Source organism: Agelaius tricolor, unplaced genomic scaffold, assembly GCF_023055355.1.
Source record: "Agelaius tricolor isolate 1412-34295 unplaced genomic scaffold, bAgeTri1.0.p SCAF_22, whole genome shotgun sequence".
Classification (NCBI taxonomy): domain Eukaryota; kingdom Metazoa; phylum Chordata; class Aves; order Passeriformes; family Icteridae; genus Agelaius; species Agelaius tricolor.
This window is the reverse complement of record NW_027269282.1, coordinates 9,382,620-9,406,032: the sequence shown is the minus strand read 5'-3', so window position 1 is coordinate 9,406,032 and position 23,413 is coordinate 9,382,620. Positions and strand designations below refer to the sequence as shown.

General features: G+C 40.8%; 1 protein-coding gene across 2 annotated transcripts in view; it reads right to left on the bottom strand.

Annotated features, from left to right (window-relative positions):
* PLPP4 (phospholipid phosphatase 4) overlaps window positions 1–22,915 on the bottom strand; it is a 46,508-nt gene extending 23,593 nt beyond the window's left edge. The window contains exons 1-3 of one of the 2 annotated variants that reach the window (XM_071445989.1): window positions 22,571–22,915; window positions 7,041–7,149; window positions 3,112–3,202 (exon numbers count right to left, since the gene is read on the bottom strand). In XM_071445989.1, the coding sequence (XP_071302090.1) occupies window positions 3,112–3,202; window positions 7,041–7,149; window positions 22,571–22,626 (256 nt within the window). In that variant the 5' untranslated portion in view covers window positions 22,627–22,915. Of the gene's footprint in view, window positions 1–3,111; window positions 3,203–7,040; window positions 7,150–22,373; window positions 22,397–22,570 lie in introns of those variants that run through there. The other variant, XM_071445990.1, reaches the window with a different exon arrangement.
* Window positions 22,916–23,413: the final 498 nt, after the last annotated feature.

The following is a 23,413-nucleotide window of genomic DNA, read 5'->3' as shown; positions in this document are numbered from 1 at the left end:
TAATCATTACTTTGTTCTTATTTCATTACACAAAGCCAGTTTTCCTACCATGCCATTTGAACAGGCATAAGTCAATAAATGGGAAAAAATTAGAGAATTAAGTCCTGTGGTTTGCAATTTTTGAGTTTTGTAATTTACCAGATTAAACTCTCATGCTCTTTATGTCAAGCAGAATTCCTGTATAGACCAATACACAAGATACATAAATATATCTACACACACATGTCTATATGTATTTTATATAGAATAAAGAATTTTGTGATGGAATTAAACACTTTCAGGCTAAAGCATTGCCTTTTGGCCAAAACTACAATTGGATGACTTTATTTCTCTTTCAAAAGGATTTGGATGTTTTGATTAAATATTTCAGTGTTTTCCCCTTACGTTTGCCCCCATGATTACCAATTTTTTCTAATAAAATTGGAAAACAAGAAGGAACTATGATACTAGGTGAGAATTGATCATCTCTTCTATTTGTGCTTGCATGCCAAGTCCCCAGACTTTCCAAAGAACCTCATCTCAAGCCTGTGGAGATCTTTGCCTTGATTTCACTGGCACTCGGATCCTGCACATACACACATTTTAGATTAAAAATGATTTAATTTTGCAGTCCACACTGTAGCTCCCTGTTGCAAACCAGGAGCCAATGAATTTTATTTCCCATCAGAAAAAAAAAAATTATCAGGCAAATGTCTGATTTCCAGCAGAACATTTACAGTAATATAGCTCTGATTATGACAGCCACTGAGCTATTTTCTCCTTGGGCTGCTGCCCCAGATGCTGCACTTCAGCAGCACTCATCCTGTCTCCATAAAACCTTTGCCTGAGGATATTACAGATCATAAAAATGTGTTATAGTGTTATATTTTTTTTAAGTTAAAGAAAAGAAAAAAGTGGGACCTTCATCAAAGCAAAAATAAGGGTTTTCTCAGAATATAACAGTAGCTGCCAGCCAAATGAAAGAACAAGTCAATCCTAGAGACACCCATGCTGTTAAATAAACTCTTCCTCTTTCAACACCTGTGTTGGCAGTGACCACTCAATCCTGTGCTCTGTTTTCCCCCTCCATTGTTTTGTCTCAGTTTTTTATGGAAATTGCATGGGGAAATTTTCCATAAAGTCAAATGCAGATGACCAGCAATGCCACAGCACTACACTGCCCTTCTTAAAAAACATACCTGCTTTTGAAGACAGGCAGTAAAATTCAGTCTTTTTTTTGGGTTTGGTCTTGACTATTCCTTGTACAGCTGACAGAGCTGTGCCTTCACTGTTGCACATTCCTTACACTGGCAAGCCAAGCATCAAGTGAGAGTGTGAATGTAGGATGGCAAAAAAAAATCTGTTTGTTCTGCTGTTATTTCCTTCAAGAAAGATCCATATTGCCCATCTAAAGTCATATAATCCAGTCAGTGAGAGATTCAGGCACTCCCAGGGGAAGACTTGAGGGCACCTAAATTAACTCCTCCTTCCTCCAGGTGCATTGAATCCCCTTCTCTGTATTAATTGCTGTATGAGGGGCAAAGAATTTTCATCTCTTTTTCACCTTTTCTCCCCTCCATGCATCATGCTAAAAGAAATCCACCTTTTGGGGGACTCCCTGATCATTCTTTATGGACATCTGTGCCAGATCTCAGCAAATCAGAGGCTCACCACCCCTAATGAACCTTCACATCACCAGATACTGAACTTTATTAGAGTACAGTGCACCTGAACTGGTAAATAAGTGGCAAATAAGCCACAAGAAGTTCCATACTTATGGCACAAACTGAACAGAACATCAGGGTTGGTGTTTCCTTAGTCTGGGCAGCAAGGGGAATGCTGGGGAAGCAACTTTTCTCCTAGATCTTATAAAGGGAATAACAACAGAAGGCAAGACAGCAGGAAAAAAAAATAATGTCTTTTTAGAAGAAAAAGGTGAAAGTAAGGGATGGAGAAACTGAGCCTAAGTTTACACAACAGGAGGGAAGGCTCAGAACTGACTGTGCGTGTTTCATGAACAAGGAGTTATTTCCACTGAACGGATTTGTCAGTGAAGTATCACTCTAAGACATTTCAGAACTTACAACAAATGACTGACAGCAGTCAAAACAAACCTAGGATCATTTCACACTTGTGTGAGAGCAACTAGAGAAAGAATAATCTATGGGAATTAAGCCTTGTCTAATTTTTTTTTTCCAGTTACTTACTCAGTGCCATTTACATCCTACCTAGCTAAGGCAAGGCTGAGTATTGCTTTGATTTTACCATGTAAGGGGCAATAAATAAAGTGTAAATTAACCAGTAAAACAGAATTTCAGAATTATGAATATTTCAAACATAAGGCAAACAAAAACATTTGCAGTTCTTAGTGGTTCAAGGTATCCCTTGCCAGTGCAAGTGCTTGAATCAATATTGGTCTCTGGCAATATCTATATATATAAAAAGGATCTGAGCACATACCACTGTAAGATTTCAAGAGATAGGCACAGCCAGAATTAGATGGAACAGCTTAAAACTTACCCTTTTCATTGTCCTCTGCTCCAATTTCCTGCCTACAACTGTAATTAGACTTCACCCATAGCACAGCCACTACTGCTCACAGACCAGGATTAAGTGCACAGCTAATTCCATTGGCAGTTAAGGATGAAACAACAGCTTCTAATTAGAAAAACTGAGCCAAGAGCATGGATTCTTGCAATGGGTAACAGTAAATTGCAGGAGAAGATCAGAGAACACAATGAGAAGGGTAATTTCCTACACTAAACAGCTGAGCTGCACAGGACTTTCCAGTCAAAGCCTCGATTTAGAACAGCTTCAAGTATAAATAAGAGGTAAGTAATAGATTGGGTGTGACAGAAAAAATATACATCTGAGCAGTCTCTCAGATGGACTTGTCTTTGCTGATCAAATTCCAGTCCTTGCTGGCTAGATTGTGGAATTAAGGCACAGAATTTGTGCATCCACAAACTCACATAAACCCAAAGGCTTCTGTGAGATGCCCTGAAACTGCACTGAAAATTACTATAATGGGCTGTAATGGAGACAGGTTTTCTTCAAGGCTTGGGCTATGCTTGGAATCAATCTCTGAGAGCCATCAGACACTTTTCCACCTTGAAGAATGACACGCATTACCTAAGAAAGCCTCTTTAATTTCAGTCTTGTCTGTTCGACGGATTATTTTCACCACAAAAATGACTGCGAGCGGCGTGAGGAAGGAAATTGCCTGTGAGAGATAACAAACACCATGTGTGAGAGCATCAATTCCTTCTCTGCCCCACTGATTAATAATTAGCTGCAGCCAGCCAGCTCCATTTAAACTGAATGATCTTTATCAAACTCCTGACCTTAAGCAAAGCGGGATGATTTGTCTTTGCAACTCTAGGGTGACGAGCACATTAATATTCCAATATAGCCCTCAGATATAATTGATTTGTAATTGCCTAGAGATGCATTTAAAATGCCAGCTCCTCCAATGAAAAAGTAACAGTCCATAAGGTCCACAAAATTCCAAAATACAGATTTTGGACATTTTTTCCTCAGGGTGCATTGCTGAGGAAGGCAGCCCACCCACCTGGGCTCAGTAAGCCCCTACTCAAAACAACAGACAGCAGCACCAACCTCCTGGAATTTTAAAATTCTCTTTATCTTTCTTTTTGTTTTCTTTTCAACTGTCATGCTTGAATGCATTGGAAAGATTATGTCTTTATGATTCCTTTGTTTACAAGTGTTCAGATGTGGAGCAAACTGCTTTATTTTGTTCAAACTCAGAAAAACAACACCTGAGAATCTACAGGTTTAGTCACTGGTTAAACAGAATATCCTGTAATTTTCAGTGCTAGAGGACAGGAATCCTCCTACAAGGAACCTGTAATGGCATCTGTGCATCAGTGCACACACTTTATTCTTTTTTTAAAAAAAGTGAATATTACTGGTTTAGGTTTGAGTTTGTTGATTTTGTTTTCAAACAAGGAAAAAAATCAAACTTTAAGTGGCACAAGGGGTGCCAGGTCTTAAGCTTCTCTTTACTGAAGCTGAATTGGGCCTTACTCTTAAATAGTCCCAGTGACAGAAAAACCAGACCAGACAGATATATTATAGCAAAAGACACATGACTCAATCTTCTTTTTATACCACAGATTAATCCCAGTCCTCACTTTATGATTTTAGACAATCTGAGTAGGAACCAACAGAGAGTAGGCTGTGTTTGTAATTCTGGCTGTGCATCTTGCACCAGATTGTCCTTGCCTGCATCTCCAAAATACTAACTCAGTGAACCATGCAGATTAAAACACAGGCTGGAGTCTGTTCCCCTTTTCTACATTTAGGAAGGCAGGCACCAGAATTTGTGCAAAAAGAGGAGTCACTTCCACTTAAAATCTCCCCCTGTCTAAGTATGTGTGAAATTCAAGTTTGGATGCCAATGCCACATTACTGCTCCAGAAATACTCACTTCTCTCTCTCCTCATCAACAATTTAATTTCTGCTTTCAGAGACAGTGTGAAATTAAAAAAAAAAAAAAAAATTGAAGCAAATCCTAGAATTTCTAGTTTCATTCTTAAAAATAAGGATTGCCACCAGGAAAAAAAAAAAAGATGAAAAATATCTGCGTTCCAGGACTGAAGAACATGTAGAAATATAGGCAAGGCTGACAGGCTCATAGTGGTGGTTTAATGAAATCAGAAATCTTTTGAACAAGCAGGAGCATCAGAAATTATCAACAAAGAATAACATTCAAGTGGCAACTTGCTCCAAACCACTTCCCCATCCACCTTCAGAAACCTGGTAAAACTGCAGATTTCCTCATATTTCACAAGCATGTGAATTTTTTAGGGAGATGAACTATTCATGTTCATGGTGTATTGCTGCTCCTTACACAAAAGCATTAGCTGGAAGGTGCTTTTTATTCTGCAGCAAAATGCACACACCAAGGAATTTTGGCTTGTGACAGACTCCTTTTTATTTATTTTGCAAATAAGTTTCTCTATGGCTCATATCTAAAACAGATTTGGCAACATTCTAATGAGCAATACTCTCTTCAGATGCATCTCAGCTATGTTTCCTTTCCCAGCAGTGAAATATTCCAGCACTGCCAGGCTTTTGTGAGACATGGGCAAAATCTCTGTCATTTATTATTCATCCTGGCAATGCTGAAGTTACAGGGACACAATTCCACTTTTCCAAGGGAAAGCTGGCAGTTACCTGCACTTTCCAAAACAAGGAATATCCTTTGATAGAGAGACAGAACCAGGCTCAGCTCATTCCAGTTTTTGCTTCCCATGCAGAAATCAGCTTTGTTTAATTTGGATGTGCATTCACAACATTACTCTTGAATTCAAGTCTCTTATAGCAAATAAAATAATCCAGCAATTCATAAAGTCTTAGAGATTGATTTCTGATAAGCCACAACCATAATTTCAATATCAGAGTACAGTGGTGGCAACAAATTCTTTCCATAATGAAAGCTTGTGAGAAATACTAGAGCCAGATATTTCTTCTTTTAAAGTTAAAAAAATAAGAAAAGAATATAGAAATTACCCATGTTTCTTAATTTAAGAAGCTGTTGACTGTTTAAAATCTGAGCCAGAAAGAGAACACAGGCCATACAATTCTACTGACACAGAGTTGCCTCTAAGTTCCACCCACCACAAACCTTGCCAAAATCTGGGGCTATGGGAACATATTAGATGGGAATTATTATTATGGGAATATTATTATGGGAATATATTATAATTTTATCCCAGAATAGTGCTTCCCAGTGCCTATTGCCTGGGGAATAAGAGGATGGAGTAATGATTACCCCAACTGGTTTCAAAAATCATTTCACCTCTGCAGCAAAACCCTGTACACAATGATTCAATCCTGGTTCTTGCAGAGAAACCATGTGGCAAAGTAATGCTGAGCAGGAGAGAAAAAATAATTAAAACTCAGTCTTTCCCAGCACAACAATTTAATGTTTGGCTTGGGGGTTGTTTTTTTGTTTGTTGTTTGATTTTTAGTTTTTACGATTTTTACACAGCTGTCTTCCATTTCAGGAAAAACATATATTTTCTTCCATCCAATATTAAAAAGTCCAAAATAGAGCTACTTCTTAATGCAATATAAACAAAATGTTTCTTGTTTATAAAGGCAAATTTAAAAATCAGGCCTTCAGCCTCTGTCTTAGAAGGCTGAGATAAATGGTTGCCTCATACACAGGAGGTGCCTTTAAACTGTTCCTTAATTAAAATTTTATTATAAATGAAGGATTAAGCATTTATAAAAAAGTTGAATAGAAATAATATAGCTGATTTGCATTTAATTTGAATTCAAGTTTGAAAAGTAAAACCCTGGGTTCACTGAAGACTCAGGAAAAGGTGACTTTGAGGCAGCTGTTGGAAGGACTGAACCACCACTTTTACAGCCTGAACTACAGCCATAATTTCGGCATTTCTGAGTTGGTCTGTTTTACTGCAGTCATATATACAGATTATCATGATTATTAATCATTGCTAGTGAAGGTTATCAAAATTATGAAGTTTGATAACCAAATTCAGCCATGCAGTCTGCAAGTGCTGAGCAGGGGAGAGCCAGGAGAGCAGTGACAGCAGGGCAGCTCTGTGATATATTTACTGTTGGCAGAAGCTAAAACAAAGGTTTTGCCTCTAGGGAAAAAAAAAAAAAGATTATTCAGAGTCCAGTATCTCAATGCCTAACATGACTAAAACAAATTGGATCTCAAAATTTAAGCACTTAACCTTCTAAGAGCATGGCAAGGTTTTGTCAGGTCACCCAACCAGCTAATTGAAAAAACTCCTCTACTCATTTCTCTCACATCCCTCTGAGCCAACACTGCTCTCAATCCTAAACTGAAAAATCAACATTCATAAATTCAGTCATCTGATAATGCTGCTTTTTAAAGACTTCCCATCATTTGCTACATTTTGGACAACATTGGCTTGGAAAAGAATTGACTTTAGGTTTAAAGGAACTTCCTCTATTTGTGAAATATTTCCTGCTGCTTATCAAAGGAACATTTACTCCGTTTGCAGCCATCAAATGACCCAGGGCCCTTTGGTACTTACAAACATGAGCCGTGTGGGGATGTTGTCCGATTGCACCAAGGGATTTTTGTACAGCCAGATCTCCTCTGGCTGGATCACTCGCTGGAATGGATCCAAAAATTCTGTAAAACTGAAAAAAACAATGAAAGATACAAATGTTTCACAATTTGAAGTGATGACTAAAAACCCCCAGAAGAGTTCTGCTCGTTTAGAACTCCCCCCAAATTTGACTATGACAGAGCATGCATGAATTATCCTTATTAATAAATTGCTACACTGCCATCCTACCTCACTGCATTTTAGTCAGAAACTTTATAAATACACCCTTAAGAAAATGGGTTTTAAAAGTCTACACCTTTGAAGTTGTTCTACAACTTTATAAAAGTTCCATAAACACTACTGTGGAGAATAATTTCTTTTTGGGAGGGGATAGGTGTACAAATAACACTGTGAGATTAAATAAATAATGTAGTCATTTGTTATCAATTTACAATCATGTAATCCAGTCTTTTATAATTATTATTTATAATTCCTGAAAAAAATATATAACAAATGTAAAATATTAAATGCCTTTCAAATGTCAAGATTCAGACTTTGAAGCATGACAGTTGCATTTGCAGGATCACAAAGCAAAAGAAAGCAGCCTATAAAATTTCTTCTACTGACAGAAAAAAGAGATAACTTCAGACAATATCTCCAAGAGAGACTTACTCCTAAAACAGGATGGGCTGTCAAGCTTAAGAAGAATCTAAGTCTATCAGAAATGTCTCATTCAATCAAAACAGTTTTCATTTCATTATTGTGTCTATTAGCCCTCTTACAAAGCAAAAAACCCAAAATAACAGAAAACCAAAAAAAAAAAATCCACCCAAACAAACATACTAAAAAACCTCATCAATCTGTAATTATGTTATTTTGCAATTAAGAGCATCAAAATAAAATGTTGAGGTCCCATTGTTCTGTAGAAAGCAATTTGTGTGGGTATCTTTTGTCATGCACTGAAAGAAAAAGCAAGAATTGTGATCTGTGGCTGCAGGTGGAAGTTTCAGAAGCTTCTCATGTCTACCTAAATTATCTCACTTCATGCAAACCATACTCATTTTCCCATAGAGCCCTCCAGTGCTCTTTTACTTTTCTTGGCTTTGAATTAATATCAGACAGCCTGGGAAGTTTGGCTTTTGCTTTCCAGTGCTCATTTCAGGTCTGGTAACAAACCAGCACTTGAGGAATGGGTGCTGAAGAAGGACACAGGGAAGTTTTCTGCAGGTTGGTCTCACCTGGTTGGTGAAACCAGAGCCAGAACTCAGAGATGTAGCAGCCCAAAGCTTTATTTGCTTGAAGTTTTCCAAAGCCAAGGGCTTTAAACCTCTCCAAACCCAGGTTTTACATCAGTAGCAGCCGCATCAGGTGACTTTGTAAAGAGAAAAAGCCCAAAGCAATTTGCAGAGCAGAGTGAAATTAATGCAAACTCACACATGCAGCTCTCCCCAGGGAAGAGAAACCTCAAAAAACCCGGCTGGGTCAGCAATTTCCTCAAGAGGAGCAAGGCACTGCCACTGCCCATGGCAGGGAGAGGAACCAGGGCATCTTTAAAGGTCTCTTCCACCCCAAACCCTTCTCTGACCCCATTACCTGAGCACACTCAGACTCCCTGACCTCTTCTTCCTCTCCTTTCCTGCAGTAATTTCATATCCTCTGAACAGAGAGAGACGTGGTTCTCCCAGGAAAATCCTGGGAAGCTGGGGGAAACTTCAGAGGAAAGAACTCAAACAGTGATTCTCTCTCTTTCTGTAACCACTGTTTATAGACATGGTTCTCCAGAGTGTGCTATTCAGCAATAGTGTGAGAGAAGATTCCTAAACGCCAGCCAGGTCTTAAATCCACCATTGTTTCTGTAAGAACTGTAGATTTCTAATAATCAAGTGTTTTTTCATGCCTTCTGATGATGGAATCTCTGCATCACCTTTGGCTGTCCCAGTGATACTTTCCTAAAGGAAAACAACCAAATTTAAGGACCAAAGAAGGTCAAACACAGACTTGCCACTTGTAACAATATTTCTGTTTTCTATACTGGCCTACATGGACAACAAGATTGTTCTGGGAGCTTAAGGAGTCTGGTTTTGCAAGGGGAATATTTACTGTTGTACTCAGCTTCTCCAAACCAGAGTGTGAGCCTGCTCTCCCAAGGAAGGTGAACTTCAGAAGTGTCAAAACAATTTGTTTCAGTGTTTTCAAACTGAAAAAAAATGCTTTTTTTAAGTTTAAAAGAGAATGGATTGTGCAAGACATAGAAATAGGAAACATTTCTAAAGAAGAATAGTTCTATATCACCCATATGAAAAATTCATTTTCTAGTTTTCAACTAGAAAAATAAAGGTCGACTCCTAGATAATGCAAGCAGGTTTGGTTCCAAATTTCAAATAAGAGAATCCTAAAGTACATTATTTGAAGTATTTCTGGTAATTGCAGAGAGCAAACCACACACAAACATCTGTGCTTCAAGGTGATCATGACACATCCGTGCACCAGTGCACTTCTGGAAAATTTGTCACATTGGATCAGAAATGTAATTAATTTGATGTTAAGACATTTGACATTATGAACAAATGCCAACAGAGTTAAAGGTTTGGGGCTCTTCTTGATCTTTTGTTTCCTGCCCCTTGTGATGTAAAAAAGCTGAAATTATTTTTGTTTCAATCAGAGGAATTTTTAAAAAATCAAATTCAGTTCTCACAGGAAACATGCTGGGACACTGCAGATACATACTGCCATAAGATTAATGCCTTTAAGAGCAAAATAACTCATGCTAAAGAGATGGAAAATGTAATAAATAACATAAATAGGATTGGATTTTAGGTGAGGACTGATTTTTTGATTAATATATACTCATCTGTACTCATATAAAGAATGAGTAATTTCAACAAATCCATCAATGACTGCAATTATTATTATTTTATGCAACAGCAGCAGTTTTGTATCCACTATATATTAAGTCTGATTAGGTTTCATCTATTTCTTTGACTTGTGTTCTGAATATCTTCCCAAAACTGTGTTCAAATTTAGTGCAACATAATGCAAAACAAACCCCCCCAGAAAACAAACAAACAAAAAAGTTTTCTGAAACTGGCAAAATAATTTCAGAATCACTGCTGAAGGAGAAAAAAAAAATAGCTGCAGAAGGCAGCAGATGTCTCTGTGAAGAATACAGAAATAGAAAGTAAACAGTTAAAGGAAAGAGACTGTAAAAAAAGAAATAACTTTTTTTTTTTATCTTCCCAAAGAGCTCAACTGCTAATTAAATTTTTATGCCAAGACTCATAAGAGAACAATTCTCTTCTTTTTTGAAGCATCACCAATGGGTGAGTGGATATGAGATTTCACTAGCTTGAAGGCAATTCCCTTTGTACTCCATTAAGCAATCATGAGGACATCCTGGCTTCTAAGCTGCCTGACACTTGGATTTATGTTCCTTTGTCCCAATCAGAAGTACAGTTTATCACTGTTCAAAAGTCAGCTCAAGCTTGTTTAAAGGACTGGATGTGATGAGAAATGAGTGCAGGCCTTGGACAGACCAATCCAATGGTTTTGATCCCTTTGTGTTATGGCCCAAAGTACAACCTCAGCCATGGAAGTGTCCCCTGGTGGGCAAAAAAACTTCCTTTGCTTTAGTACAGAAAAATTTAGTCTTAGCTTTTTGGCCTTTTTTCTTCCTTTTTACATATTCACCCAACATTTTTAACAGCTTAGCAAGCAAGATTTCAAACACTTCAGCCTGATGACATGTCTTTAAGGGATAAAAGCATTTCCATTAACTTGGAGAGCCTTTAACTGTGACTTTCAAAGCGACCCAAGGGAAAGAGGAGCTCAAACTCCATTAAAAATATCAATGAGCAACAGGTGCCCCAGTCCCTGGGGTGGCTTTGGCCATGCCAGCACTGCTGCTTACACTGAGTAAAAACACTGCTCTTTCCCAGGTCTTCGAGGTACATTAACTTCATTTCCATTTCACAGCGTGCAGCCCTTTAGGATCATTTCGTGCCAGCACCAACTCATAGCCAGAGCCAGGTAACAGCTCACTAAAAACAGTTTTTTGATGTTATGGACAAATAACTTGGGGTTATCTTTTTATGGAACCATTCACTGATAGTGGAGGAATCAAACAGAACATAAATATCTTCACAGAGGTTTTGGCCTGAGTTTCCACAGTGGTTTTCATGCCCCATAAGCAGGAGCAGGATATTGTTTGGTACCTCACCTTGTTTCCACCACTCAGCTGCATGAATCACAGCAAAGTTTAAATTTCTGCCTGGTCCTGAGCATCAGCTAAGAGGGGTTGGTTGGTTGATTTGTTGGTTGGTTGGTTGGTTGGTTGGCAGGAGAAGGGGGAAGTTGAGGTTTTTTACCTTTTACTTTTTCTCTCACAGACAAATCTTATCCCAAACACCAAGTGACAATAACTGAGAGGACAGAGCAGTACACATGGGATGGCAAAGCACCAGGAGAGAATGAAAGAAACTTGAAACTGGGACATCCAGACTTTCATCCCAGACACCTCATGAATGCCCCTCCTCTTTTCTAAGCTTCATCTGTTGATAAGCAGATTTTACCCTCAAATGGCTCTGTCTGCATGTCCCCACTGGGGCAACCAACAAAGAGATAGCAGATGTTCATCAACTTCTCTTATAAATCACCTCTGGGGGCTTGTGGGGAACAAATTTGGCTCTGACCACCATTCCCTGCCTGCAGAATGTGTGTGAGCAAACACTGCTGCCTCTCCCAAAAACACAGGTTAGCTGAAACTCTTGGAACTCCATTTTGCATGTTTCTACATGGATATTTCCTCTAGTATTCCCCAAGCTGGGTCTCAAAGCTAGTAGTAAAAGCTTGTCTGGTGTGCCTGCCATGTTAAATTGTGCAATCAGCTGCTCTGCAAAGTTGAGAGCGGTGTCAGTGGTGCTGAAGTTGGTAACAGTTGCCCTAATTACAGAGGATGTGCACAATTCATAACTCGGGATTTGCTTTAGGGGCTTCCCATCAGTGATCCAGGCTGAGAGAGAGAGCCCAGAGTTTGCATCAGCATTGAACACTGTTCACTCACCTTGGCTCACATTTGAATTCAATGCTTCAGTTCACCCTTTCTGAAACACCCTAATAGTGGGGAAAGCATTCATGTCATGTTATTTGATGTACCTGGAGAGAATAACTGATTCTCAAGCCATGAGAAAACCTAGGTTTGTTTTCTGCCTACAAATAATGTTATGAAAAAAAAAAAAAAACAACCCATAAATTCTTGGAGGTTATTTTACAAATCCCTGCAAAAACTGACAAAATATGAAAAGCTTGAAAAGTTCTGTGGCTGGCACGTAAAATTAACAAAACTGAAGGAGAGGGGATAGTGATGAGGGGAGATAAGAAGCAAAGTCTGTGGTTTATCACCATGATTCTGCTCTCCAAGGAGCTGGAGCAATTCAGACTCTGAAATGCTGCTGGCTGTGTGTATCAGCATGATGAGATAGCTTTGTGTCAGCTCAGAGGTCAGCACAGGCAAAGGGATCTGAGCCATTTAATATCCAAAGTAATTTGGGAAATCCACAGCTCCTCAGCCATCAAGAAGGGTTACAATATACCTGGCCAAGACTCAATTATGAATGATGAGCAAGGGAGAAGCTGGCATGAATTAAAAATAAAACTTCAATAATATAAACTCTACTTTGATAGAAACATTCTCTGTACTTAAGGCACAACACTGGGTGTCAGGAGATTTGATGTTTCCTGATATGATTTTACAAAGCTAGGCTGGGCAAACCATTCCAGTGTCAGCAGCACAGTAACTCTGAATTCTGCAGTTTGTTTATTAACTGGACTTTATTAACTTCACATGCCCAGTAGGCACTGCTGACAAACACGCAGCAACAGCTTTGACTTCTCCAGAGGAACCAAAGAGTTAATTTTAACTATATATCCTAATTTATATTGCAATAGGTACTGAATGCAAGAGATGTTCCCATCAGAACAGACCTGAAGTTTTATTGGTTCCTCACAGACTTTTATGGAAACACGTTACTGTAAATATCATTTTTTAACTGCACTAAAACCAATTAAGTACTGTATACTCACACTGACACAGAAACATCAATAAATTTTCCCTTTTTAACAGCTAAAAACTTTTTATTTCCCAGTACAATGCCATGCAGTGTTTACATCTGATTAACAATTTGTTTCATCTGATTTACAATTTGAAATCTCCATATAAAGCTTTATTGGGACTGATAAACACAAAGGGCTTGGGCAATATTTTTGGGGTTTTTATTTAATGTCACTGGCAACTAGAGGACTGGTTCTGGAGGGTAGCTTTGGCTTCAGATGAATCAGAATGACTTGATGGAAAATATTTCTGAATACTTTAAATTAGCTAGCAATTGCAGTGTGACATTTAATTAGCACATATGTCTCCATTAGCCCTTCAGATATACAAGAAATCATTTTGGTTAAGAAAAGATGGAAAATAAATTCTGATGTGGTTTTAAAACACACACACATATTACCACAGCTGTCATATTTCCCTGAAGTTCTAAAAAAGGAGAGCTTCCAGTATTTTCCTTCAGCTTTGCCTGACATATCCACTGATCTTACAGATTTATATCAGGGTAGAACTTCTTCCAAAGATGAATGGCCTCTCCTCCTTGCAGCCAACACTGCACCCAGCAAGGAGGCAACAGCTGTGGAGCCTGGGCTCACTTAAAAGCTCAGATCTCAAACTAAAAACAATGCAGGCTCACAACAGGAGCCCTGGAGCTTATGAAAGCACATATAAATGAGATATATACTTAGAATGCATAATATGAAAGAGCAAACCAACAATCTTTTCACAATGCTGAAAAAGAAAGAACAGCCTGGAGAGGAGTTTTAGAACCCAGTGTTAGGTTTCTTTGCACTTCAATTACATTGTCCCTGTTTTCTCAGCCCCTGGCATTTGAATTCTTTCTAAGTAAAAACTTTCCACCCTGTGACAGAGAGGAAGGGGAAAGGATTATCTGAGCATGCATGAACAGCACAAGAAGAAGAGGTTAACATAGCTAGGAAGTTGTTCTTGTGCACCTAAAAGATTCCAAAAACTTCCAGTCCATGCATTGTCCTTGTTAGGGGCTGAGCCTTTGATAGCAAGTAGAGCTAAATATCATTAAGCATCATTATTGTGAATCTAAAAAATTCCCATTCCGTGGGAATAAAATGGGTTTGCAGGCCTTAGAGTACTTAATTATCTTCAATGCAGCATTTTCAGCATTGTATCTTCCTCACAGAAGTGGGATATTTGGAAGTGGAAGGAACAAAGAGGGAACAGTTGGGCATGCAGCATTGCAGCTTTGATCAGGAGAGCAGGAGTCAGGAGTGACTACACTGAGCCATGAAAAAAAAACTACTGCAAAATGACTCTAAGTTATATATTCTGACTTGTTCTTAATTTTTACAACTTTCCTTGACTTAATATTGAAAGTGATCTCTTGTATTTGCGGGGCGACCCATGGCAGGAAGGAAAGATGAATCTGGCTCCAAGTTCTCAGAAGGCTAATTTATTATTTTATGATACTATATTATATTAAAGAATACCATACTAAACTATACTAAAGAATAGAGAAAGGATACTTACAGAAGGCTTAACGATAATCAAGAAAAACTCGTGACTCTTTTCAGAGCCTCGACACAGCTTGGCACTGATTGGTCATTAAGTTAAAACAATTCACATGAAACCAATGAAACAACCACCTGTTGGATAAACAATCTCCAAACCACATTCCAAAGCAGCAAAACACAGGAGAAGCAAATGAGATAATTATTGTTTTCCTTTTCCTCTGAGGCTTCTCAGCTTCCCAGGAGACAAATCCTGGGCAAGGGGATTTTTCAGAAAATATGACAGTGATCTTTGCAGCTTTGCTTTCTGGTCAGCAGAGTATAAAATAAACCCTTCTGAAACAAAACTGACTTTGCTTTGGCATTTAGCTGCTCCTGAGGTGAAAGAGCCATTCAGCCCTTGTGATCCCTGCTGACATGGAGCAGTGCTGCCCTTGGAAAACAAGGCAAGGAGGTCAGAGCTGCTGATTGTTGTGTCAAGGTGCAACTCTTCAGGCCATCCAGTACTGTACCAGAAATGATCAACAGTGGTAGCTTTAAATAGAAATAACCAATTTAAATAGAAATAACCAATATCATCCAAGTGAAAACTATTGGCTCCTGCTTTCATTGCATTATCTCTTATTTTATGTATTAAAAAAAATTATTTATGGTGTTAGCTGTTGCCTCTATCCCCTATGTTTATAAATATACCCTATGATACAAGATATTTCACAAAAGCCATTTTAATGTGTGTTTGGGGAGGAGAAAGTAGAGGAAAACAAAATAATGAGTTCTACAGCCATTAGAAGTGTCAAAGCTGGCAGCTGTACTTCATCCTAAAGTGAAAAACAGAATTCATATTACAGGCTTAAATTAACTAAGTGCATGCCTGAATAATGAACCCAAACACACTGCAGACAGTCAAAATTTTCCTCTTGATGTTTTTAATGCTTATTTTGATTACTTCTCAAACTGTTTTCAGTCAAGCTCTCCACAGTTCCCTGCACAACTACACAGCTTCACAGCAAATTGATGGAGATGAGTTTGGTAAAGTTTCTTTTTTTTCCCTTTTTTTCATATCAGCATGTCACACACTATTGATTATGTTTGGAGCCAAAGTGAAAGTTGGGGAAAACTCACAACCATGCTGAGTTTCTCTCTTTGAGAAAAGCTCCCCCCACAGTCATCTCATCTCTGTCCCTCCCTCATTCCTCCTCCTAATGATAATGCAGCACAGGCATCCCCTGTTCAGGACCAGCACAATCCTCACTACACAAAAAAGTTACAAGACACGCTAAATATTATCCTTAATTCATTTTTAGCATCAATAATTCTGCCAGCTATTTCCAAGAATGGGCTTTTCAAAGTCACTGACAGATTGGGAGAGCATAAAGATCTTGATTTACTGTGCCAGATATGAGTACATTTACAGCAGTAATACTATAATTTTTATTAAATTCTTTCCCATAAGAACCACAGTTGTGCCCTATCTTGACTATGCTCAGATCAAAGTATAAGAATCAATGTATTAAAGGAAAATTTTCCCCCCAGGAACTCTATCAGTAGCATTCTCCCTATAAAACATCCTCAATCAGGCTAGAAGCAAATAAACACAAAGTGCCCAAGCCTGTGAGTAAATGGGATTCAACAACAAGATTCAACAAGAGACACAAAGTCACCATTTACTCCTCAAAAAATCTGGAGCAGATGCTTTGGCATTTACAATAAAATCCTCTTTTAGCATGTATTCAGCTGTGAGTTTAGCCATGGAGATCAACTGTAAATCCTATCCTGTTAGCTGGACAATTAGAATTCCTGCCATTAAATCCCCTTCCCATCCTTTCACTCCCTCTTTCCCCTCAGACTCAGGGAAGACAAATGAAATAATTCAGCTCCACAATCTAGAAGTATTGGTACAACAGTCTGTAAAAATAATCTGTCTTTTGCTCAGACCAGAGCCTGCACAGAAAGACAGGTAGGTACAATTTCTCCTGAATAACTGTTCTCATAGTCAGTAAAATCCTACCCTATTCCAATAAATAAAACACAGAACAATGGAATCAGAAGATCCAGCTGGCTGAAACACCAAGCAGCTGAACAGCAGGATGGCACTGAGGGGATGCTGCTTCATCACTCCCCTCCTCAGCTGGATGGGGGAGACAAAATTCACTGAAAGGCACCTGGGTCAGAGTGTGAGCAGGCAGAGATCACTCAGCAGTTACTGTCATGGGAAAAACAGACTTGACTGAAAGAAACTAGTCTAATCACAGCAGGAAAATGAGAAAATAAAACCTAAGCCTTAAAACAGCTTCCCACCCTTCTCCCCAGGCTTAACATGGAATTTTTTCTCCCTCCTCCTTGCAGTGGGTACAGGGGGTGGGGAAATGCAGGCTGAGATCAGATCACAGCCACCCCTGCAGCCCCCCTGCCACCAAAACCTGGCCATAAAAGCCAAAACAGCACCAAGTTTCACGTGAGCTCCCTGGTAATTCATACACAGGGCAGGCACACAATCATTTTGTTCTGTGCCTCCTATGACACCAGGTATTACTGGTACTTAGGGCCTTTTGTTTTCATAGCAACCTGCCCAGGACACAGAGCAAAGTTAAAATTCAGCTTACTTTGTGGTACATCAGGGAGGTACAGGAGCTCCATTCCAGCTCTCCCATCCCTTCAAAGGTGTGACTGACTCTGTTGAGCACTGGAACAAGTCTGCTACTCAATATGCAACCTCTGATGGGTGTTCTCAGGTCCCAAGCACCAGAAAAGCTCTTTTCTACAGCAGGTCTTGCCCTTACCTCTTCATTAACCCTACTCAGCAAATTAGACTTCAACCTGCACCACAAAACAAACCTTTCCATCACTTTAATCACATGTAAATTACAGTTTACAACGATGCACCTGCTTTAAAGCAGGTTAGCAAGCATATTGATGTTTTCATTTCCTATTGTCATTACTGCTTGTGAAACTAACACTGAAAAAACTCCAAGACTGTTCAATGTGTTTGGCTACCTCATGACAAAGAATTTATCAATTAACTGAAGGATTAAGGTGAGAAAAAGAAGGATTGCCCTTGTTTTCTTGATGAGAAATTAGGAGACACAGAAATTAAGTCCAAGACTGAGGATCAGAAGCCAAAGATCAGGTTCCAAACAGAGTCAGATTTATGGGATATTCAAATTGAGAACAGAAGGCACAAAACCAGTAAGAAGTGGCCAAATACCTACTTTGAAACATTCACTAGAGAGCCAAGGCTTAAGGGGTGCTTTGAATTCTTGGTCCAACTGATTTTTGTAAATTTGCAGCATTTGAGTCAGAATAAGAAAATAAATCTTAATGTCTCATTCTGCTGATCTCTTCTCAATACCATCTTGCTTTTGCCACCTACAGTCCCAATTTTCAGCTCAGTCTATCCTCCAAAACTCCCGTCCACAGGAGAGATAAAAGGCAAACCCAGTCTGGGAGAAGAGCAATGCAGAAGTGCAGCACTGTAGAATCTCCTCGGGTAATTGATTTTCTGTCTGTGTTAACAAGACAATACACAGGATCATTTATAAAGGCAACATATGCAGGATATCCAGGAGACAACATCCCCTGACAAAGAAAGCTACTTGAAAGAGCTTTGCACACCAAATTATTTCATGCATATTCATAACTTGATTAAAATATTAATACTGTAAACTTGTAAGAAACACAACAGGAGCAGGAACAGCTTTTATTTACTTACACCAGAAACTGAACATGGCACACACACAAAGGATGTCAGCATTACTCAGTGCTGGAAACTCACACATGTGCAATATATATCTGTATATTAGCCTGCAGATAAACATTTATTCCCAAGGGAGGCTGCTAATGAGACTCTGCTGTGGGGAAGATATCCTATTACTCCAAATGACATTTATATTTTAATCACATCACATGCACTGAAGAGCTCGAGGTTTGATGGAGCAATCCTTGAAAGACTTTGTCTTTTTAATCAATTAGCTCTCTAAACATCAGTGACGTGCTGTTGACAAGTCCTTGGGTTAAATATACAACAACACACACAAATCCTCTCTCCCTGCCAGGAGGAAACAGTGTGGTCTTCCAAAACTTCTGAAACAGATGCAAAAAGTTTTCCTCCTAGAAAACACCTAAAACAGAACACTAAGAAATAAAGACACCCCTCAGGCTCGCTCTGAGCTACCACTCAGTGAATTCATTTTAGGACAGAAGAAAACCTTTGTTTTAAGAGCAACACTCCTGTGTAAAACTATCAGACTTGCTCACAAATCCTTTTATAATTGGCTTGTCTGAATAAAACCAAGTCAGGCAAAACAAGCCTTTCTTCAAGCAACCTGTAAGTGACAAATGCCAATGCACACATGGAGATGAAAGTTTGGTCATTTTTAACACGTTTTAGCATTATCAGGCATTTTAAGATGCTCCAAGTCATAGAAATAAGTACAAAAATGAAGAAAAACAGAGCTGCAAGACACTAATTCAATCATTCTTCAAATTAGCAAATTAGCATTTGAATTTTCCTGTAAACAGTACATCCTCATGGCTGGTATATTAAACAACAGACCACTTCTACTTCTGAGAGCTTACATGAAAACCTCACTTTAAAAATAAAACTCAGTTCTGTACTCACAAATATTCCTTAGTAAGTAAAAACCTAAACAAATATATGAAGTGGGAATTGATCAAAGTCAGGATTTGATTGGAAAATATTTGAAACTTCAAGTATGCATGAGAATTTTCTTCACCTTGGAATTAACAAACCACCCATGTTCCATCAGATCAGGTCAGCCCAATCAAAAGGCGCAAGGATAAATACTTTGAAAGCTAAAAATTAATTTGATAATTAAGAAACTGGGATCAACTGTGGAGCAGAACAGAAACAGCACTATCCTTGCAGTTGGTAACTTGCAGCCTGAGAGCTATTTTGCTGAAGGTACTCAAAGAATACCTATTTAACTTTGCAGTAAAGTTTGTATTTAGGTATTTTTTTACTGCAACCATTGTTCTGGGGTTTTGACTCTTTGTTGTTTGGAGTTTGGGTTTGTTGTCTTTTTTTTTTTAATTCCTGCTTCTCAATTTCAGGCAGACACAGTCCTTCTAATAAATCTCTTCTAACTAATCCCTCCTTCAATACCACTAAATCCTGAGGGCTAAAATGCCCTTTAGCACAGATCTCTGTTAAGGCAGAGAAGCTTGAGTTGCTAAATTTCAATACCTAATCTGGTCTTTAATTGCTAAATGAGCTCTCAGCAATTGCCATGAACACAACACCTAGAACTGAGTCAGTTGTTATCATTATCCTCCCTAAGTGGCTGCTGAATTCAACCAAATCAATACTCAACTACCAAAAATGTGCATTGCTTCTAAGGGTGCCCATCTGCAGGGTAGAAGAGATCTTATATAACAAGTACAGGTTTCTGCCTTTGATGGAATGACTGACATTGATAATTATGGCAACTGGAGGGAAAAAAATTTGCCAGTCTTAAACATAGAAAACATGGTTGTTCTTGATCTAAAATAACATTCAAATTGGCAATACATTCAATTTCAGCAATCATCAACAGAAGTTTTCACACCTCCATTTTTATGAAATGACATTTATTACCAAGCAAAGCTCCAGAGTGGAATGTGCACCTTTTTCTTGTGCGTTCTGGGTACAAAACATGCCAGTCTATTGCTGTGAGTGACATGAGCTGTTAGGTTGAAGCCCAAAGACATCTGGGAGGCACAGATGGTTCAGAACTCTCAAATAGCTGCGGAACCATTCCCTTCAAGGTCAGGCTTCTGACACTGCAATGGTTGGTAATGACACAAAGCCATCAAGACCTTTTCAGAAAGAGCTCCTTCTCTTCTGTCCAGTTCCTCGTTTCCTGGCACTCAGCACAGAGATGAGCTCAGCCCCAGCCCCAGTTCATTTCTGCTAATGGCACTCCTCTCCCAGGGAGGTGGAACCTGCACAGCCTTTCCATTCCTAGAAATCTCTTCTGCAGCAGAGCTCAAGTTGCTGCTGCCCAGATTCCAGTCCCAGGGTTTCCAATTTCACCAGGGAATGTTCACTCCTGAAAAGATATTCCACTGAACTCAATGTTCCATAAAAACCTTTGCACTGGCTGTCTGTAAAACCACAGGAAACAGAGTGTTTAAACCTCTGCAATGGAAAAGTTTCAAAATGTAATTGCCGCTTTAGAAAACTGAGAGAGCTACTGAATACTATCGCAATAGCAAAAGATCACTTCTGTGCTAATATTATCTGAATAGGAAAGGTCTTTTCTTTTGGTCTACCTAGAGATTGTATTCTTGCAACCATTACCAGCAAATAAAGTGCAGTTCTTCAGGAAACTAAACACTGACCTAAATTTGGAACACTGCTGTGCCCATCACTTTCAGATGTCAATGAAAGCTCTGAATGACCTATTGAAATACCAGAAATATTCCCCAGAATCCCAATGAGGCAGGAGTTGAGCTGTGTGAAAATATGAGAAATTCTTCCATGGGCATTTGCCATTAGGGTGACTCTACCAAGAGCTTTTCTGTTAGCCACCCCTCCTCAGAGGATTTTGGAACCAAGGCAAAAAGAGTGGTGAAAATAATGGAATCTTTTAGAGAGGAAATAAAGACAGAAGAGAAGCACAACCAAGAAATGACTGATTATGATGGCTCATGATTTACATATCATAGTAATGAGCTACATGAGGAGATCTCCTGCAGGGGTGGTGCAGGTGATGAATTACACACGCGATCATAAAGAATTGAAAGGTTCTGATGTAGCGTCAGCCTCTGAGGTCTTTGCTCACCCTGTAACTCCACATATTCCAGAAAGGAGTTCTGTTGACAGGAACAGGTCTACTTTCAAAGTGAGATGCAACTGAACTGACAGATATCAAAGGCACCTCACAGGGTTTTGTTGGAAATCAAAAGATTTGCATCAATATTCAAGAGAAAAATGAGCACCGAGGAAAAAATCAAACACCAGTAAATTGGACAAGTTATTAATTAACCATGAGAGGTTCAGAAAGGACTCATCAAAGCATTCCGTGTCACCGAGTCTAACTCAATATCACAGCTTAACAGATGTCCTACACTGCCTGCACCTGTGACCAGCAGCATCCATCCTCAGGAAAACAAACGAGCAAACAGCAGAATCTGATCCCGGTTCTGTGATGCTCCTGAGAGATCACAGACTGAGAACACTCATCTTTAAACATTAAGCAATAGAAATGCAAACTTATATAGAGTGGAACTTTTCATTGTTCAAATGCACGCAGAACGCAAACTGCATGAAAGAAAGGGCTGAAATACACAAAGCAAAAGGATGCATAACTGCTTTCTCCTAAAAAAAAAAAAAGGCTAAGGGAAAGAATGGTCCTGCAGCGACAGCTGCACATCTTTCAACAGCCAGATTTTCATGACTTTCCTCCCTGCCCAACAGCGTGCGGAGAAGCTTCCCAAGCCCTTTCTCACAGGTTCCCGCTCAGCCCGCGGTCCCTGCTCAGCCCCAGCCCCGGCGCTGCAGCCCCGGCGCCGCCGCTGCTGCCAGCCCCAGCTGTGGGAGCGCATCCACAGCCCCGCCAGGTGAGACTTCAGCCCACAGCCAACCCCCCGGCACCTCTGAGGCTGCATGGTTCTGGCCGGTCGCTTTTTGCACACTTCTCCCACAAACAGCAGCTTCTCCAGGAGAAATTCCACTCGGCTCTTCGGCAAAACGCCGCGGCTGGGAGAGTTCCCTCAAAGACTCACCTGGGCGAAATATTCCACCCCCGAGCATCCCAGTGAGAGCACCGGAGGCAGCTCGGGCATCCCGAGGGCTCGCCGGAGCTCCCCGGGCTCGCCCCGCACCTCCATCCCGCCCCTCCATCCCGCCCTGCCAGCGGCACCCGGCTGTCAGCCAGCCCCGGAGCAAAGTTGCCGCGGTGCCGCCGCCCGGCGCTACTCACACGAAGACCCCGAAGAGCAGCACCCGTATGCCGATCTCGATCGCCAGCTCCCGCATGGTGGGGCCGGCACTCCGCAGCCCCCTCCGCCGCCTCTCACGCCCGGGGGCAACGGGGCCGCCCGAGGCCGCCGGTCCCGGAGCGCCGGGGCCCCGCGCAGAGCCCGGCCGGGCGCGGCCCCGGCCCCGCCATCCCGCGGCCTCCGCGCTGTGAGGGGCGCGGCGCTGGCGCGGCGGAGCCGAGCGCCGGGGGAGGGTCCCGGTGACGGTGCCGGTGACTAACGCGGTGTCCCCGCTCGGGGGGAGGGTCCCGGTGACTAACGCGGTGTCCCCGCTCGGGGGAGGGTCCCGGGGATCCTGGGGATTTCCCCTGCCCGCCTCCCCGCCCGCCCCCGCGGCGCTGCCGAGCGGAGCCGCAGCCGGAGCCGAGCGGGTCCGTCCCGCCCGCCCCTCGGGGCCCCCCTGCGCCACCGCCGGCACCGGGATGCCGTCCCCGCCTAAGGCGCGGTGAGAGCGATTTTTCTGCCCCTTTTAGCGCAGAGCTCCCCATCCTTCCCTGCAGGGCCATGAACCCGTCGGTGCGAGGGGCTGACATCCCAGGGCACCGCCGCCACAGGCTGGATTGCAGCTCCGGCCGTGGGCTGGCGTTCCGGTGCTCATCTCTGGCTCGTAATGAAACCCCGCGCTTCGAAAAGATGGAGAAGAACAATAATAATTGGGGCCGGCGGGAGGGAGCATCGCCGCGCCCAGATCCAGCGGTGTTCATAAAAACCCCAATTGCTGGCCCGTTGTGCAAAGGACAATCACACACTACACCACCCGGGCTGAGCTTGGCCCATTCTGTGCT